The following is a 21121-nucleotide window of genomic DNA, read 5'->3' as shown; positions in this document are numbered from 1 at the left end:
TTAGCACAATTTAGCAGATGCCCTTATGCAGAGCAATTTACGGAAGTGATAAACATGCAACAGGAAAATCCACCGTTTGCACCGTAAACAGTTTGCATATTAACCTTCATAATTAACATGTTTAGATCGGATTTTTATAAATGTTCATCTCTTTTAGGTTGTCTAATGTTTTTTTAACGATGCCTTTCAACTACCTATTCATAATAACACCATTGGGATTTAGCCTTTGCTTTATCTCTACCTGAAGAGAGCCATGCAGCAGCGATTTAGTCCATTAGTCTGTCCAGCTCTCTCACCTCCTCATGCTCAGAAAGTTTAACATCCAATTTTAAGCTTCAAATGTTATGCTAATCTCAGCCTCAGTGCCATTGTGCTTTTAATCTCATAGATTCCTCATAGATCTATATCAGCCAATTCTGTGTTGGGAAATTAAAGCAACTTTGAGTCAACATTGAGTTTGCTGCCTTTGCTAAATCTACAGTATATTAGATTTTTTTCCTTTAATATAACATGGAACATCGCTGATTGAAAAAAGAAGCACTTTTTTCAGTTTTTCAGGCTCTAACAATGATACCTGCCTGTTTAAAATATTGTTTATTTTCCCCCTATTAATAGGCATTGGAACTCTGCAACTTCACTAGCAAACTAGCACTAGGGAACCTATCCCCCTGTGATGCCAGAATAGAATACATCCACTCGGATCTCAAGATAGCAAAAGTACACCACCAAAAAAAGCCTCAGAATTGCTGAGCACATCACATATATTTCGATATAAACCTGCACTATATTGCCAAAAGTATTCGCCAGTCTTCCCATAACTTTGATAACTTCCAAGTCTTAATCCACTCAGTCACTCAGTCACTCATTGTCTATACCGCTTTATCCTGAATTCAGGGTTGGGGGTGGGGGGGGGGGGGCGTGCCTGGAGCCCATCCCTGGAGGCCTAGGGCATGAGGCGGGGCACACGACGCAAAGGGTGTCAATCCATCACAGGGCACACACACACACACAGACACACACACACACACACACACATATCCACTCACACACTACGGGCATTTTGGGGATGCCAATTATCCTAATCTGCATATCTTTGGACCAATCACGGAGAGAACATGCAAACTCCATGCACACAGAGACTTAATCCATAGGGTTTAATATGATGTTGACCCACCCTTGTTATCCACAAAGTTTAGGAGTGTGTTTATTGGAAATTCTTCCAGAAGCGCATTTGTGAGGTCAGACACTGATGTTAAATGAGAAGGCCTGGCTCGCAGTCTCCACTCTAATTCATCCCAAAGGTGTTCTGTCAGGTTGAGATCAGGATTCTCTGCAGGCCACTCAAGTTCTTCCAGACCGAACTTACTCATCCGTGTCTTTATGGACCTTGCTTTTTGCACTGGTGTGGAGTTCATCTAAGTTTATACAGTATGCATGTGAAGGCAGACGAGCGAATACTTTTGGCAATATGTGTATATATTTCAGGGTGTATTTTAATACTGATTGGATTAGTCATTGAACATAAGTGTCGTGAGATAATTTACCTCATATCAGACTGAGAAGTGCGGTGCGGTTTCCTGTATCATTTGTTTCTCAATATGTTTAATGCAGGAGGCGATGGCCGATTTGATGTGGACCGGAAGATGGGTCATGTGCGGACCACGGGTTTGCCTCTGCAGCGGGACAGAGAATATTTACTGACTGTCATTGCTGCTGACCTTCTGGGAAGTCGCAGCATCCCTGCCGTCCTTTCCGTGATAGCAGGACCCCGAGCGCCACAATTTACCAACGCCTCCTATACAATATCCATCCCCGAAAACACACTTGAGGGACAGCCGTGAGTAATGATATCGCACACCAATGCGAACTAATTACTTTAACACCATACATACTGTACGGTACATACAAAATCACCCATACTGTATGAACTATGGATTTTTTACTCGGTGTCAGTCACACATTGCTCATCATCATCATCTTCCTCATCACAGCAGCGACATTCTCATCTTTGCCTCTGTGGTGCTCTTTTCCCCGCTCGCTGAAGCATACAGTCTGTGCTCAATAGAGTGCGTGCACGGCTCATTAATGGCTCTGTTTGTGCAGCTGTATGATGGGAAGCATTAACTATGTATGACACATGCTAATTCAGCAAAGTCATGCTTATCACACATGCTCTCACAGTAGGGGATTAGTAGACTTTGGAGTAAAAACTGAGAAACATACATTTTCTTAGGTGTATTTCTGTTTATTTTCGGACTTTTCCAAGGCAGCAAGTAAAGACTGTTTGTCTTTGTTTACCCTGTCTGTGCTGGCTTCATCCAATTAATTTCCTTGGCTTGTGTTTTCACTATATGAGCTGATTTGTAATTACATTTTACAAGAATAAACACAGTCCCTACAGCTGGGAGATATAAAGTAATCCTAAAATATAGCTCCTCATTATTCGCATTTGCCTCCCTTACCAAGTGCTACAGATATTACTCTCACACCATAATTTCCTATATCCTCTTTTAAAATGGAAGAGTCAGTATAATATGCATGTTCATCTCACTGAAGCTTTCCACAGGTACTGCATACCTAAACAAAATCTAGGTATTAGAAGTGTAGTTGCTGTAGGAAAGGAAAAAAAGAAATACTATTTTTTTCTACGAGGAGCTTTCAAGTCAATCCCGAACTTGTGATGAATTTTCTCATGAACGAAGAACAAAAGACTTCAAGTACACTGCGCAAATCTTTAAAGAATCTCGGCCGAGGCAGGTCGTTTCCACGAACATTCAGCAAGTGCAATGTCTGATCCTTGAAAAATCAATTAATAACTTTTAAGCAACTTGTAGAAGAGAAGCATCTGACACATCCTCTACAGTATGTACTGTAGTCCTGACCTCGCTCCAAGTGATTTCCACAGGTTCAGCTTATCTTTTTTTCTTTAATCTTTTTTTTTATCCTCAGAACTGTGTTCAGTTATTCTACACAATCAAAAGTCCTTCTTTGACTTGAATGCCCCTTACATTGTTAGTTCCCTGGCTGTCTTTGAATACATACTGTATATTTGGAAACTTCTGGTAGGGATTTGTTCATGTTAAATGTCTACTGTACCTACAACAATAATAATAATTTTTTTTTTTACTAATTTTGTTAAAAATTAAAAATGTCTGCTAACTTTACTAAATGAAATGGTTTTAAATTTGTTAGAATTTGAGTCAGATAAGCCATTGGCAAGTTTTAAGCCAAAGTGGACTAATTATAACCAGCCATGGAATTGCTTTTGGAATCCAGGATGGAAATGGCTGAATTTTAGCACATCTGGATCAGTTGTGACACCGGTTCACAACCTTTCCTTGCTCTGCATGTTTTAGGGATTTTGCAGCTACCAACACAACTCATTAGCTAATTAAGAGCCTTTTTTAATTTAAAGTGCATGTTATAGAGCAGGGAAAACATCATAATGTGCAGAAAAGGAGACTTCAAGGACAATGCTTTGGAATCGGTGAATTATTAATATAGAAAAGTGTGTATTTGGGGTAATTTGTCCTAAAAGGAGCTAGATTTAGACTTAAAGAGCTACAGTATTGTAATAAAATGGTTTAAATGCCATCATGGTTATGTGGAATTTTAGCTCGAAGACATTGTTCCCAGTCATGCCTAAGATATGGTCTCATTAAGATTAAAATATGGTCATGTTCCATGGTTGTCTTGGACTTGCTTTCAGGAAACTTTAAAATTGTAGAAATTGAGAACTCTTCTTCCTTTTTCCCTGTTTTTCAGTAATAATACAGGTGATTAAAAAACAGCTTTTTTGTTGTCTAATAAATATACATTTATTAATCCTAATATTATAGATGAATGATCACTGCAGTACAACTAGGCTGTTATAAGGTGGTTTTCTGGTGGTTCTTGAACTTTGGAACCGTATTTTGCTTTTATAAAAGTGGTGAAAAAAATGGACTTGGACGGCACATGGATTCAACGCATCCTGTTAATGTTTTCACCTGCCATGTTATTCTTTTTTTTTTTTTTTACCATTAATCACCTTCTATTTTTAAATAGAAATTTTACATTTTTACATACTGTAAACCCTGTTAGCAGAACATGACGCAATGATCTTTAATCACCTTTTTCTTGCCACTACTGTACCTATGCAGTGATTGCCTATATACAAGCATACAATGGAGATTTTTATTTATTGTTTTAATGCCGAGAACTATATTACACATCATGTACTTTCAACACTTTGCATGTACTTTTCCCCATGAGCAGACAGTATCTACTTATTATCAATCCCTTTATGCGGTGATAACTATTTCTGTCATCGTTCTGTTCTTCCATCTGACTTCATCCGTTTATCTCGTTTACTTCTCCCTTTGTCAAAAACTGATGCAGATCATATGGCAGCCATGTTACTGTAATCTGGCTGCTGTCTGATAAGTCTCTGGACCCTGCAGGCTTTCATCACCAGTTTCAGTCTGTGCTCAGTGATTGTTTTAGGCTGTAATCTATTGAAGAAATGATGGTTGTGGGCTTTGTTTATGCCCTCAGGCCTGCAGCGATTAAGATTAAGTGGCCCTGCACAAGTTGGTTCACAGAAATGCACACAGAGGCTTCTCTTGGGTGCTGTTACCATGATATTTTGTGGGGTAAATGGATAAAATGTTCGCTTCCTGGGTTACCTTTGTCAAACTTAATTTGCCAAAATGCATAGTCTTTCATCAACCTTGCTTGAAGTTATAATGACATGCTTGTCGAAGGAGACATTGCATAAATTAATTAATTAATATTTACAAAATTTTAATATAATTCCTGGAAACCTTTTTACACATTTTCTTTTCATCAGGTTGCATGAATTTACCTTTCGTTCTTGTTGTAACATCCATCTCTCTGTTTCTTCTCCAGCTTTCTGGTCACTCCAGCACTGTCTTTCCAGAAGGAAGCGATCAGCTACAGCTTGCTTATCAACCCCAGCAGTCTATTCAACATTGATCAGGAGAGTGGAGAGATCAGCTTAACGCAGAGCCTTGACTATGAGACCGACCAGCATCGATACCTGCTGCTCGTGAGAGCCAGCGAGAACAAGGAGAGCCTTAGCAGTGCAGCAGAGGTGAGCGATAGCAGAACCATGGCTAATATGTCTTTAAAAAAAAAGACATCAAGTCAGAATACTGCACGGTTTATTAATTGAATTAATGTTTTGAATTTTCTATTTATTATCTGTTATATATGTGCAGTACATTATGTACAGTATACTGCACAATCCCCTTTACTAAGAAAAGAAAAGGGAAGCTGTTGACTTAGAAATCCAATATAAATACAGTCTGCGGACAGATGCTGAGAAAAAATACGAGAGCATTCAAGGCAAACCAGGACTTTCTCTAGGATTAAGTTTCTCGTGAAAGAACAAGTTAAACCGACTGACGTTTACAGAAGACTTTAAGCACAGTATGGTGATGAGCAGACTGTATGTCTGTGAAAGACAATCCTAGCGGAGGTAGCTTAAAGCCCACTGCAGTCTTTAGCATGTGCAAGTCAAACGCTTGATCCTTGAATCGCCAACTCGTCAGGAGTAACTGAACACACATTACAGGAACTCAGCTACAGTAGGAGTTATTACCAAAGCCTCTGTTGTGTATAGTCCCGACCTCGCTTCAAGCAATTTCGACAGGTTTGGGTCATTAAAGGAGTTCCAGAGAGGCCAGCGATTTAGATGTGAATCAGAAAGTCTGATTATTGCTTTGGCCATGAGAAAACTTTTTACTTCGATGGTATCCAAGCACTATCGAAATGCTGGGATAAGTGCATTAGTTTAGCAGGTGATTAAATTGAAAGATAAAAAGTTTTTCTCTCATAATTGTGTTCTGTTATTCTGCTGAAAAGGTCCAGTAACTCGGATGGGAGTTATTGCCACATCCTTCTTACAGTCTTGACATCACCCCAAGCCATTTCCACATGTTTGGACCATTAAATGAGGCCAGTGTGTCAGATGTGATCATGGCTTCGGCATACTGGGAAAACTTTCTACATTGATGATATATAAACAGAAGTGAAACACTGGGATAAATGCATTAGTGTAGCAGGGGATTACATAGAGAAATAATTGCAGTTTTCACTCTGACTACTTTGTACTTTTATATTGAAAAAAAAAAAAAGAAAAACCTGGTTGGACTTGAACACTCCCTCTACTTTTAAATGCTTTATAAATGATACAAAAAAGCATATTCTTGACTTAACAAATATCTTTATTTTTCTAGGTTATCATATTTGTTGCCTCTAGTAGATAGAAAGGCTTTTTTCTTTCCCTGAATATTAGTCCCCTTAGTCGAGTCATTGCTTAACCTTGCTCAGTATGTGTTTAAATTCTTTGCTTCTTTATGGCTCCTGTGTGTCTTTACACCATGTCGCTGAATGGATATCAATCACCCCTAAAAAAGACCTTCCCTTCTTGTATCTTAAACCGGTGTGACAGTGAGTTTCACTGCTTCTCACATTCAAACTTTATTGGAAGCACTCATTCCCTGAACAATTTGATGTCTTACTCAGGGTGATGGATCTGGACTATAGAAATTGTGTTTCAAATGAACCCTTCAAGTCTATTGCATCCTCTACTTCCAGACCTCATATATGAATCTAGATGGCTCATTTCTTCTCAAAGCTTTTATCGAATTTTATTATTAAAATTTTTGAGGGCCTATATCACCCCCTGACGTAAGCCTTTATATAATACAACATTTGGTCACGGAGTGCGGCCTGGAAGACTGTATTAAAACACATCAGTGGATGAGAGTAGTTTCCTACTACTTTTTACCTGAAGCGTGCTCCTGTATTATGACCTACTGTACTTTATCTTATAGGCAAATTCTTTATAAGAGGTTTTGGTGGAGTACATTTAACAAAAAAATGTACCAATACCAAAGCATACACTTTATAGTTTTACTATACTGTATGTGTCAAATGTAGAATATGTCACACGCTTTGGAGCAATTCAGGTTCAACGTTCAAATGTTTCATATAAACCTTTTAAATAATTATTTAATGTAAATGTCTGAGCAACAAAGTCAAATGTATACTGTAAATCCAAACTGTTGCTTAGTCCTTAATTGATAGTTATAGGTTTTGTTCATGAAATATATCTATTTAAACCCAGGTCATTGTCTAAATGTCTGTTTGTATGGCTGAATTAGAGACTAAAATTGAAAAAAAAAAAAAAAGTGCAACGGCAGTGATTTAAGTCTGTGATTGATAGCCGCTTGGATGGCTCCAACAACAACATGACCCTTGCGACTCAAATCTTGCTTTGGCGAGGCACAATCTGTGCTGCTCAGTGATCCATAGGACTTTCTTGTCCTAAGGAGAGTTAGTCAAGCACACAGACATGTGGTGGGCCAAGAGGATGGTACAAAACAATGCCAGTGCACTCAAGTGCAAACACCAAGAGGGCTTGATAAGTGCAGTACAGGGCAATGGAATGACGGGCAGCTGTTTCTCCGATCTGTTCAATCTGTGATCTAAAGTCTTGGGGTTAAAGATAAAAAACAGACCAAGAGAGACAGAAGTGAAAGTTGGACTACAAGCTATACTGAAAACTCCTGTCATCCTAAATAATTTTGTTTCTTTTTCAGTTCATGTCACATCTCAGATCTCATCACAAATGTCTTTATCTTATCATCACAAAGAGCTTGGGGCCTTGTTCGTCCCTACTCATTCTCTTTTAAATCTACTTGTGATGCTTAATGAGTTATGGACTTCACAGCGATGCTTTAGACAGTGATCTCTTGTTAGGTGCTTGTCATTTCTGGAGGAGCTCAGACTATTTTTGATCTCCGCTGCTTTGAAAGTTACTAAGCAACTGTCTATGGGCTTTAGAGACAAACTGTCTCTCTCATAAAACACTCCTACACACTTTATTTAGTGGCAACAGTAATACAGGAACAAAAAAAAAAATCTGTTGAAAACATACTAGCACCTTATCTTTTATAAAAAGGCATATTTAAATAAAACCAAAGACAAGCATTACCCCAACCCATTTTTGCCAATACAACAAACCTTCAACCTTTATTTATAGCATTAATACCACCTAACATCTGTTTGCACAATCTTCACCAATCACCAATACACCCCTGGTCCCTTAAGTTTGTAACAGAATTTAGAAATCCTGATCGAAGACCTAGAAGAACTCAACAGTATCCCACACAGAGCGTGTGTCTCAGGTTTCTTGAACACAGAGTGCTTGTGCATCTCTTGAGTGTTGTAGCATTATGTCCAGTGTTGGGTGTTGGGTGCATTAGAGTACGCGAATTAATTTTTTGATGTAATGAGTAATCTAACACGGTCCGCCATATAAGTACTCAGTTATTTAGTAATTTTTCAAAAATGTAATCTGTTATTCAGACAATTTATGTAATCCGTGAGCCAGGCAGCAGCCATTCCCTATACATTAGTGTGTGTGAAAGTCGTCCTACAAGCGCCGCCCCCAATAACCAACCCTATCTGTTATTCCTGCTGTTATACCCCTATCTCACCTATGTGGTTTGACTATCTGAGGACCGACACGTAGAAAGATGGAAACATAATCACAGCGCCAAAACTCACGGTGAATCATGATGAACCGTACTCACGGCCAAGGTGAGATAGGGGTATTAGTTGTTAACAGATTATGGGCCAAATTTAGCTAAGTGATGATGGTAGAACAATTATAAAGGTCTTGACTTAAACAACATGCATGGGGAATCACAAAGGGGTTTTCATTTTCTGCAATTGAAAAGTACTCTAACTAGTTACTTTTATCAAAAAGTAATGCTGTAATGTAACTGATTACTTTTTAATGATAGTAATTTTGAAATGTAATTAGGTACTTTAAAACGTAACGTCCCTCAACACTGATTATCTCCCTGGTCAGTTTTCTTTTGAAAATATTACCATAAAGTGCATCATGACTTCTGAATACAGCAAAATCAGGGCTAGTGATGGCTGCAGAAAAAGGCAATGTAAAAGTATACTGTAGATTAAAAAGTGAACTAAAAAAATATTAAACAGCTACACTCTCCTGTAAGATGGGGTGTGCCAACATCTAAACTGTAGAATGTCTGGTTTAACAGAACAAATTATAGGAAAAAGGGAATAAACTTCTATTAAAGGTTTTTCACTTAAGAAATAAAAATAAATTTCATTGTTTAATGTTGTTTTGAAGTCTTCTTTGAACATTGCGATTCTGGTCATTTGTTCAGCATTATCCCAAAATCATGTATTCAACGTAGATTCAACATCATTTCATTTAAGTAATAGACGAGTTTCTCAATCTGTAAAGTTGCCAAATTGACGTTGCCACAATATTTTAACAAACAAAACTTTTTGCTGGGTTCCATATGCAGAAAATATAGATGTGACATAATATCTTTGTAATTAGTAAATCAAACTTTTTTTTTTTTTTTTTGGAAATCAGCAACTGAATTAAGCCATTCCTGTGAATTATTGGACTGCCATAAACATTAAATACCCAAACCATTAAAACCGACAAAGTAATAAACACGTTGGATTTATTGCAGCTGTCACCACCTCTAAGAGCCGTTCTGTTAAGAAAATTGATGCTCACCTTCTGCCCAATCAAAATTGAGAAATCACTAGTATTGTGATTGAGAGTGGATTAGAGGAGGAGCTGTGAAGGAAACAAAGCAATTAGTTTTAAATTACAATTAGTAATAAATCGTAGTTAAGAGCTTTAACAGTAAATGTACGCTTTCATTGTTGAACTTTAACAAATAGCCATTTATCTTGCTTGCCTTGAAAAGAGTTCATGATAAAACAAGAAACGTTACCAGATTTTAATAAAACATAAAAAGATAAGGTGAACAGAACACTCGGCTTGAATGCTTAGGCTTTAAACCAAGGGAGTAACGGATAAATAAAATGTTAAACACAGAAAATAAATGAACTTGAACTAGAGAAGTATAAAACAGATAAATAAATGCAGGTCATAAGAACATAAAAAAAGTTGAATTACTGGGACCATATAAATTGAAGTACAGTACTAGGAAATATCATGACAAATGCACATGTAGTGCATGTGCGATGCATATAAGTACATTACGGTAGGTTTTGGTCATTAGAAAGCTTCCTGGTCCACACACTGATGATGAAGATTGTCAACCAGGAAAGGAACACAAGAGAAGTAATCGAGTCAAATTTCACAACCCTTGTTCCATGAAAAATGCATTCCACAGTTCAGGTACTGTAAGACTCGAAGCTTTTGCAGTCACATTGAAGCTAAACTGAGTAGATATCATTCTCAGTTATTGTGTATTTTAGTACAAATGTAAGTTAGCCATATGACATAACTGATACAGTTCACACATCTGTTCAGCACAAATATATTGTTGTATTGTAACTTTGGATAAAAGCATCTGCCAGATAAATAAATGTCTATCTGTATTTGTTCTCATCAACTGTGCTGAGTTCAGCTGAGTGCTTTTTTCTCTAAATTTTCTCTTCGACATAAATGAATCAAGACTTTATAACACTGTGCAAACTCAGCTGTCGAGTTCAGTAGCATTTAATATTTGAGTAAAACGCAGGAAAAATGATTTTCAGGTTTCAATTTCTTACAATGTTTTGTTTTGGTATTGAATTCCCAAATGCCTGGTTAAAAAAAATAATATTTGGAATAATTAATGTTATTCTTAGTACTTAGTATTATTACTATAATGCAAATTCCAACAGTTTTGTGTCTTTCTTTACATGACACAACAGTGAAACAATGTCACGTATACTAGCAATTTCATGCTCATAAAATGTAAAGTTTTGAGTGCAGGCTGCTTCCAATAATCATTTAAGTATATTCAACAAATCTTTATTTACAATATGTATATTACTTTGCTACAGAACAGTATATAGGCAACTGATACATATGATTAACACTGGTACTACAGTACATTACTGGGTGTTCATCTACTAGTATAGGGAATCAGAAAGAGCTGGAAATCAAGTGATTTTACATTTTTACCCAAAAAGAATATTCGTACCAATTCATCAAGGTAGGTCAATTTAGCAGGGTTATTGCTAAAAGGGCAATCTAGCCAAAATAGCTTCCAGTGTATGGCAAGAAATCGGGACAATTACTGCCAAATCCTTCCTGTGTGCTCCCTAGCCCCTTATCCCCAACACAATCAGTGTCTTTCACTAGAACTTAATAATATCGTCCCATTGCACCCCTTTTCTCCTAATCCCTTTTTCTTTTATCTCCACAATTCACTGTGCCATGGATCATATGCACAGTCTCAAAACACATATCACTGATTGTAGATATTTGTCCCTTTCCTTGTTCCCCCCTTTCTGCCTTTATCCTGCCCTTATCTCTTGTTTTTTTTTTCCTGTTTTTCATATGCATCAGGTACGTGTCATTATCACAGACGAAAACGATTGTGTTCCAGAATTCCTGCAGTCCATTTATAGCAAAGAAGGCATCCCAGAAACGGTAACGACAGCAACATCTCTGCTTCAAGGTAAGGTTTATACAGTACGCAGATATTTACTGGGGTCCATTTAAGCATAACGTAAAATGGTGTTGTGTGGGGTTTCGAGGACATGCCATAAACTGGATTTTTATTTTGGTTTTAACCCTGACCAGAATAGTGTTTTAATTTACATGTGCTGGTTATACATTTACATTTATATTTAACTGTGTGTGTGTACCAAATAGCACTATTGCCTTGCACCTTCAGGGTCCGGGTTCGATTCCCGGCCAGGTTAGACCCCTGTCTCTGTGTGCATGGACTTTGCATGTTCTCCCTGTGCTTGGTGGGTTTTCTCCAGGTACTCCGGTTTCCTCCCACTGTCCAGAGTTTGTTCACTAACCAATAGGGATTTCACACTTACAACTAATATTCCTTATTGTACATTTGATTGAGATTGCAAAACTTCCAAAATAAAAACTATATTCTGATACCAGACAGATGGATAAAAACAATACAGTCATCCTAAATTAGATTAAATAACTATGACATGAGATCATTTCCTTTTGTATGCACTCCACTTTATACCATTCCTAGTATTACATATGATAGCTACATTACTGTGTAAATGTGTTTTTGTCAGTGAATTGGTCTCCTTTTTCTTATTAGTAAATTAATTTACGATTGCTAATCTAATTGCATTCATGATTTGTAGATTAAGTGGGTTTTAGTGTGGACCTGGGGGTTTGTAAAGCACAGTCAGTGGGGAGCTACAGTACAGCTATGGAAACCCATAATAATCAAAATGATTATATTTATTACTGATTATGTGTTCTTATAGTACTGGTCCAATAACTGGATAGATTTAATCCAAACATAATTTTATAGAATTTTAAATAATTTATACTATGCAATTTTTTAAAATAGAATTTTTGCTGACTTTTTTTTTTTTTTTTTTTTGTTAAAATGGTCTCTATCTAGAAATGGGATTGATAACTCCAAGTGTGCAATAGGTAATATACAATTCCACGTCCGGAACCTTGGAGAGAAGATTTATTATTGTAATTATGTTTTAAAAGCAAAAAGATTTTATAATTGCTATTAAAATTTCATTTCTTTAGTTCTAGAACTTGCTTTATTCTGATTAGGTTCATAGTGGATCCAAAATCAATGTTGGGAACAGCGGGTATTTTATTATAACAATAAATATTACTATGCATATCTGATGCTACTTGTTTCATAGTTTAAGTCTAAGACTGATTTTAGAAATTAATTGATACAGGTTATATTAGCAAATTGCATGTTTCTGATTGTTTTACACTGAGCGGCATATACTGTACTCACAAATCTGTTTAAAAGTAAGTACATTTAGCCTGAATATTACTATATACAGTGGTGTGAAAAACTATTTGCCCCCTTCCTGATTTCTTATTCTTTTGCATGTTTGTCACACTTAAATGTTTCTGATCATCAAACACATTTAACTATTAGTCAAAGATAACACAAGTAAACACAAAATGCAGTTTTTAAATGATGGTTTTTATTATTTAGGGAGAAAAAAAATCCAAACTTACATGGCCCTGTGTGAAAAAGTAATTGCCCCCTGAACCTAATAACTCGTTGGGCCACCCTTAGCAGCAATAACTGCAATCAAGTGTTTGCGATAACTTGCAACGAGTCTTTTACAGAGCTCTGGAGGAATTTTGGCCCACTCATCTTTGCAGAATTGTTGTAATTCAGCTTTATTTGAGAGTTTTCTAGCATGAACCGCCTTTTTAAGGTCATGCCACAACATCTCAATAGGATTCAGGTCAGGACTTTGACTGGGCCACTCCAAAGTCTTCATTTTGTTTTTCTTCAGCCATTCAGAGGTGGATTTGCTGGTGTGTTTTGGGTCATTGTCCTGCTGCAGCACCCAAGATCGCTTCAGCTTGAGTTGACGAACAGATGGCCGGACATTCTCCTTCAGGATTTTTTGGTAGACAGTAGAATTCATGGTTCCATCTATCACAGCAAGCCTTCCAGGTCCTGAAGCAGCAAAACAACCCCAGACCATCACACTACCACCACCATAGTTTACTGTTGGTATGGTGTTCTTTTTCTGAAATGCTGTGTTACTTTTACGCCAGATGTAACGGGACACGCACCTTCCAAAAAGTTAAACTTTTGTCTCGTCGGTCCACAAGGTATTTTCCCAAAAGTCTTGGCAATCATTGAGATGTTTTTTAGCAAAATTGAGACGAGCCTTGATGTTCTTTTTGCTTAAGTGGTTTGCGCCTTGGAAATCTGCCATGCAGGCCGTTTTTGCCCAGTCTCTTTCTTTTGGTGGAGTCGTGAACACTGACCTTAATTGAGGCAAGTGAGGCCTGCAGTTCTTTAGTTGTTGTCCTGGGGTCTTTTGTGGCCTCTCGGATGAGTTGTCTCTGCGCTCTTGGGGTAATTTTGGTCGGCTGGCCACTCCTGGGAAGGTTCACCACTGTTCCATGTTTTTGCCATTTGTGGATGATGGCTCTCACTGTGGTTCGCTGGAGTCCCAAGGCTTTGGAAATGGCTTTATAACCTTTACCAGACTGATAGATCTCAATTACTTTTGTTCTCATTTTTTTCTGAATTTCTTTGGATCTTGGCATAATGTCTAGCTTTTGAGGTGCTTTTGGTCTACTTCTCTGTGTCAGGTAGCTCCTATTTAAGTGATTTTTTGATTGAAACAGGTGTGGCAGTAATCAGGCCTGGGGGTGACTACAGAAATTGAACTCAGATGTGATAAACCACAGTTAAGTTATTTTTTAACAAGGGGGGGGAATTACTTTTTCACACAGGGCCATGTAGATTTGAAGTTTTTTTTCTCCCTTAATAACATAATCTTCATTTAAAAACTGCATTTTGTGTTCAATTATGTTATCTTTGACTAATAGTTAACGGTTTTTGATGATCAGAAACATTTAAGTGTGACAAACATGCAAAAGAATAAGAAATCAGGAAGGGGGCAAATAGTTTTTCACACCACTGTATATATTAGCTATTGTTCTAGCCATTTATGAAAACAATTTTTAACTTTCGTAATGTACATTGATCAGCCATAAAATTGTGCCCCTGGGGCGGCTCATGACTCCACAAGACCTCTAGGAGTGTGCATTGGTGTATGGCACCAGGATGTTTGCAGTGGTTCTGTCGGGTGCTGTAGGTTGCAAGGTGAGGCCTATGTGATTTGGATTAGTTTGTTCGGCCCATCCTAGGGGTGCTGGATTGGATTGGGATCTGGGGAATTTGTAGGCAGGGCTGAAGGTCTTGGGCTCTTTCCCTGCTGGGCCCCATGTGCAGGGACTATGTGGCATTGGGTGTTCGCGTGCCCTTCTTTCGTGGCCAGCACAAACTACAGTAGTGTTTGTTCTGATGGGCCGGATTTTGTTTTCCTGCTGAAATTGGTGACCGTTGGGTGCCCATGTTCCTGCCAGCAGTTTACTGGTATGTAATTGATAATCAATGTTAATGCTTATTGGAGTATCTGGATATGGGGATGTGGTTTTACTGATGTGATTTAACTGAATTGGATTTTCATCTTCTTTCTGATAAAAGTTATGGTTGTCTGAGTCATTATAGAATTCTCTTAAACCTAAAATGTAATTAAAGTCCAATAGTCCAATGTACACAGTGACAGAATGACAGGTGCTTGAAACACAGATACACACACACACACACACACACACACACACACACACACACACACACACACACATTTCAAATAAGTTGCTTGTTATACATGACTATAACTTGATGGATACACACAGATGCCCACACAGATGCCCACACAGACATGCGCCCACACCGGCTCGCACACACACACACACACACACAGACACACACACACACACACACACACACACACACACACACACACACACACACACATAGATTGACACACAAACAGTTGTTGCCTTTCTTACCTTTTTACTTTTATAATTTTACCATACTGACATTTTACTTTCTTGTCTGTAAATTTCATAGCAAATCTTGGCATGCCTTCATTCAGTATCCTGCAAGTGCACTTGAAGCACACAGCGGCAGACATACGCCTGAGGCAATAGGGATCATAGAAGAGTTTGATAGCCTGATGCAAACAGGAACATGCATGAAACAAGAAGCGTGAACAGCTGCTGCAGCACGGCTGCTCGTACAGGAGGAAAAGAGTGAGGAGGTGGCGAGTGAACGAGAGTCTGAAGTGAAACAAAAGCTGAAGAGACTAAACAAGTGGCAAATTTAGACCCAACAACATGCAAAGTTTTTTATTTATTTTTTATTTTTTTCCCTGAAAACACACACCAGGCTGGATTTCCAAAGGGGTTTGTTGTGACTTTAGGAAAACAAGTTTTTGGCAGACATTTCAATAGATTAGCTAAGAGACTGCTGGTAGATTAAAGAAGGTGAAGCAGAGAAATGTACAGCAGGTGTCCTGGCTGTGCTCAGCAGGTGCAGCTGAACCGCATCTGTGTGGCGGGGTGAGCAGGCTTCCTGCAGATTATCCACCAAGCTCAAAATGTTCCTTACGCTCCGATTAAACAACTTCAGAACACCAGATGAAGGTACATTTCATTTTCTGGCAGATTATTAGTCAAACATCTGCAATGAATGAGCAGAAAATGTCATATAAAACCATCTGCAGAAAGGCTGCGCTCTAAATAATGAAGAGATTATGAATTATAAATTTCACATATTACAAATAAATAAATATACAACCATACAAAATTTACAAGTCGCATATTTTGATGCTAATTGTTCCTATTTTAATTTCTCACATGCAAATTATATCTGATTGATCTCCTCTGGGAACACTTCCTTCTACTTTTGTTTATTATTATAATTTTTTGAAGAAATGGCAGTTATTATTTCCAGGGCTGCATCTTGTAGTGCTTTATTAAGGAGCAGGCACAGAGATTAGAAAACTGTCTGTAGGATTAGTGTGCTGGGAACGAGAGGACCAGATTGAACCAAGGGAGATGACAAGCGTACATTTATTGTTTGAGAATTTGGAGAGCATTATACAGTCAGAGTAGTCTCTGGTACTCAAGGATTATACCTAAATGTATTCATGGGGGGATAATCAAAATGTCTCATCCTGTGATGCTCATAGCATTGACCTAACTACAGTATGTATATACATAGTTTAAGATTTATCAAATGGGCGATTGAAATAGAACGTATATTTTTAAAATTAAATATATTTCAGATTATTAATATTAATTATAATAATATGTATCAGTAATTGTTTGAGGACGTACAGGATTGACCGTAATGTGGAGTCGTTACTACAGTTACAGCATCCGCAGCGTTGAAACAGATGATGCTGAACATTTATCTCGTCTAGTTTACTTGCTCAGATTGTGTTCGCACCTAAATTCACAATTTATACTGACAACAATAAAATTAATAATTGAAGAATAGCTCATTTATTTCTCTCTCTCTTGAACAAAAATCCACTAATACTCTAAGACACTTAAATAAAATTTTAAATGTTCTCCTAAAACAAATCTAATGTAAGGAATAGAACATGACCAGGTGGTGTGATCAGCCCTGAAGTTTATTATTTTCCAATAACCGTACATCACTAGGTGTTTCTTTTCTGTTATACCACTGCAAGCTGCCAGTGTTTTATTTTTTTTTTACTACGTTTTTCAAGCAATTTACATTTATGTTTAATGTATACCTGTGACTCTTTTTCTACTGATGAAAGTCATGCTGTTACGATCAATCCTCACCTACTGACCAATCAGAAACAAAAACTACTAGTACTATTATTCCCAATCGGTTGTAAAAGGAGGTTGAAAAAAAAATGAAACCATGTTCTTAATAGTTATGATGTATAAACACCATACATGAGATCATAATTAACCAAATACAACCACTAGAAGATAGAACACCATTAGTCTTGTCACTAATGTGAATTAAAACTTTTCCGGATAAATAAAAGTCAGCCATTTTATTAAGTCCAATGTTATGTCAGTTCCCCTTGTGCCACTAAAAACAGCTCTGACCCCTAGGGGCATGATTTCACAAGACCTCTGAAGGTGTGTTGTGGCGTCTGGACATTAGCAGCAGATCCCTTAAATGCGCTACAAATCCTAAGTGCTGTAAGTTGCACAGTTGGGCCTCCACGGATCAGACTTGTTTGTACCGCACATCCCACGGTTGCTCGATCTGAATGAGATCTCGTGAATTTGGAGGCTGGATCAACAAGTTTGAACTCTCAGGCGTCTAAGGTCTATACACGATCTGATACTTTTCTATCACAGCGAATGAATTGGCTTTTCTGTAGGAAACTTGCCTACACAGGCATAAATGAGGCTTGGGTGCCCATGATCTTGTCACCAATTTTCTAAAAATATTGCATAAAATTTATTATGAGTGTATTGTCATGTTGTGATTGTATGTTTGTTAGATGTTGACCTCTGTCCTGCCATGTACTGTAAGAACAAACCCTTAAATCTCTAAGAAATTATTAATTGAAGAATTTTAAAGTTTTAATATTCATTTCAGGGAAAATGATTGGTAAGCGGAAATTGTGCGTTTTAAATCCCAAGTGCGGTGTAATCTTATCCCCTGTGGCACAAAATCCCTGCCGGACATCAGAATTGCAGATTAAAGCTTGTACTCCATCCCAGCTTGGTTATCCTAAATATAAGAAAGCACACACAGAGGTCTTTTGTCAGTAAGTTGACTTGATCACCAAAAGAGATAATGTGTGTAACATGCTGTGCTCAGGATGACAGGAGTTGAACATTTACATTTGGGCATTTGGCAGTTGAACAAGTTGAACGATGTCCCATTGAGGTACAGTATCGAATAGGCCGGTTTTAAATATCCAGTATGAAATACCACCTTACTGCTGATAACAACTTATTCTTTCGAAACCCCCCTCAGGTACTGTACATCAGCCAGCTTCTGTTTTTGATCATATTAAATTCATGTTTTCAAGAAATAAAGTGTTAGCTTGCAATATTCTGCTGACCACTATAGACCAACATTTTATGCACATATAGCAGGAATTTGGCTTGAATGGTAGATTTCTGCTGAGCCTCAGTGTTTAATGACAGCTGTTAACATCTAACCTTTTATGCCATGAAGTTGTAAATAAAGCACATCTCAGAAGCCCATAATTTATCATCTGAGATTCAGCAAAAAAAAAAGCTGCTTCTGTAGTGCAGAATCAGGAAAACTACCCCTAGAATCAAAAATGTTTACTTCAGTTTTCCCCCCCCTTCTCTTCTTAGGGTGTCAACTCACAAAGTGGCTGCTGTGTGTGCAGCTTTTCATTCTGAGTAGTATACAAAAAAGGCCCGTGGTTTATTTGCGTTCAGCTATAGTTGTTGAATGCAATGAACCCCTCAGCCCGAGACCTTTTGATTGCATGTCAGATTCACTTTGTTATAAGCAAATCTTACTTAAGCAGGTGGAAACTGCATCTAGACTATCTATTTTCTCAAGGAAGCTCAAATATATGTTGATCCTGTGAGTCTATGAACACAAATTTCTCTTGTTCACTCTCATCACCATCTACCTGTTTCTCCTCTATTTCTTCCATTCTCCTGCTCTTCTACTTCCTCCTGTCTTTCTTTTCCTGTTTTCTTTCTGTTTCTGTCTCTGTCTCTCCTGCAGTGTCAGCCACTGACTGTGACTCGGAGCAGAATGCTGACATCACTTACTACACACTGAGCTCAGATTTCATCATCTCCCCCCATGGCACCATCTTCCCGGCAGGAGCTCTGGATTATGAGCGCCCCAACCATTTATATGAGTTTGTGGTAATGGCTGTGGATAAGGGTGAGGTGCCACGGACAGGAACAGCTACGGTACGCCTGCGTATGGCCAACGTCAATGATGAGCCGCCCGAATTCTCCCAGCCAGTGTGAGTGCAGGTTTTTAAAATGTTCTTCTACACTTTCATTTGATTCAATAGAACATATCATCTGCTTGAAGAAAAGTTTTTTATTTATCATTTAGGCTTAGATTTATTTTCAAATTAGCTGACGACACGTTTGATGTTTTATAACATGCTTTCATAACATCAAGGTTGCTCTTGGTATATTACCCACAATCCAGTACGAAAATTACATTCCTGCCTATCTCCGGATGCCTTTCAGACTCAGCTGTGCAGTTCTGTGCATGTGAAGTGCTCCATCATGTCCATAGCTCAGTCTCTACCTATTTGTCTCTTCTCTTGTCCAGGTGCGTCAGTCTGGGGTTGCAACACTGTGCCAGTGTTGATAGTTTTGTTGTAATGAGCTTAACTGTTTTTTGCAATTTTCCCCTTTTTGCTTGGGGATCCTGGGCCCTTGGCTTTGTTAATTGGCCGATTTTCTGGCAGCATGCTCAGTGAAGCAATGAGGCACTGAGGCAGGTTCAGTGAGCCGTGCAGAACTGAAGAGACTGGGAGGAGCAACAGATACCCCTCCACGCCACACCACCATGCCCCCCCCCCCCCCCCCCTCTAAGGCTATCATGCATATTTTAATTAATTATTATGACTATGTTTGCTGAAAATGACTTTATACTCTTTGTTGTCACACTTTATTATATGTACTGTATATATAGACCTATAAGACATGTCTTTCTTTATTCCGTCCACCTTCCTACAAGAATCGTTAGAATAAAATCTGGTACAAGGTGATAGCGGAAATATTGACTTTGTCCTGCCTCTGCTTTCCACCTGACCTGTTGTCCCTAAACACCCATCTTGGCGCATCCCATTGATTATCCTCCATCTTACCCATTAAATAGCTGAGCTCGCTTGTGTCCGGACAGTAATTGAGTAGTTTGTAATGTCTGTCACTGCTGTTTGTTCCAATTCACTGGGCTAATTTGCGTTACAAGACGTTCCACTAAGACCAAAGATGAGCCTTGTCACTCAGGCAGACACGTCTCCACAGTACATCATTACTGAAGCTGCTCGTCTGAGCCAAAATAGAAGGGAGACACAAAAAAAGTGAGAGGAAACTACTGAGTCATATTTCTGAAAGAACAGGATGAGATTTTACGGTGTGTTGACACAGGAGAGAAAGAGAGAGGGAAAGAGAGAAAGAGAGAACAATAATGAGCATAAAAACATAAGTCTGCAGGCTTTAATTTTTTTATTTAGCAAATTTGTTTTAAGAACTTAAAGTAAAAAAGGGGTGTTCAAGTCAGACTGGGACTTTTGATTGTGCACAAGAACAAAACAGTTATGAGAGTCAAAACTACTTATTTTTCTATGCAATCCCTTGCTACATTAATGCCCAAATTTCAGGGTTCTACTTAAGCTTGGATAGGTAGAAAGTTTTCTTAGTAAGCTAGAGGTATGATTGGACTGCCTGCTTTACATCTGAAATGATGGCCTCCCAGGAACTCCTTTCATTGCTCTAACATGTACATTTACATGAAATGTGGTAATTACTCCCAGCTAAATGGGGTTTGTGAATGATGTGTACAGTTTCCACAGACAGAGACACTTTGGCCGGGATCATCATTCACGCCTTCTTTAAATCGTTTGCACCGTTTAGGTATTTTACCGCGGCTAAGACTCTCATCACCATACTGTGCTTGAAATCCCATGAAAATATCTATTGGTTTTATTCATAGGACATTTCATCAAAAGTCCTGGTTTGACTTGAAAGCCTCATATTTTAGTAAGTATAATTGGACTAAAATAATTTTAG

At 38.1% G+C, this 21121-nt stretch overlaps 1 protein-coding gene across 1 annotated transcript in view; it reads left to right on the top strand.

The window, feature by feature from the left end:
- si:ch211-186j3.6 (neural-cadherin) overlaps positions 1-21121 on the top strand; it is a 285750-nt gene that overhangs the window by 90552 nt on the left and 174077 nt on the right. Inside the window, exons 3-6 of the mRNA XM_053492457.1 lie at positions 1612-1837; positions 4891-5095; positions 11375-11486; positions 19086-19335. Coding sequence (XP_053348432.1) covers positions 1612-1837; positions 4891-5095; positions 11375-11486; positions 19086-19335 — 793 coding nt within the window. The remainder of the gene's footprint in view (positions 1-1611; positions 1838-4890; positions 5096-11374; positions 11487-19085; positions 19336-21121) is intronic.

Source organism: Clarias gariepinus, chromosome 3 (assembly GCF_024256425.1).
Source record: "Clarias gariepinus isolate MV-2021 ecotype Netherlands chromosome 3, CGAR_prim_01v2, whole genome shotgun sequence".
Lineage (NCBI taxonomy): Eukaryota > Metazoa > Chordata > Actinopteri > Siluriformes > Clariidae > Clarias > Clarias gariepinus.
The sequence above is the reverse complement of the archived record's forward strand: the minus strand, read 5'-3'. Positions and strand labels throughout refer to the sequence as shown.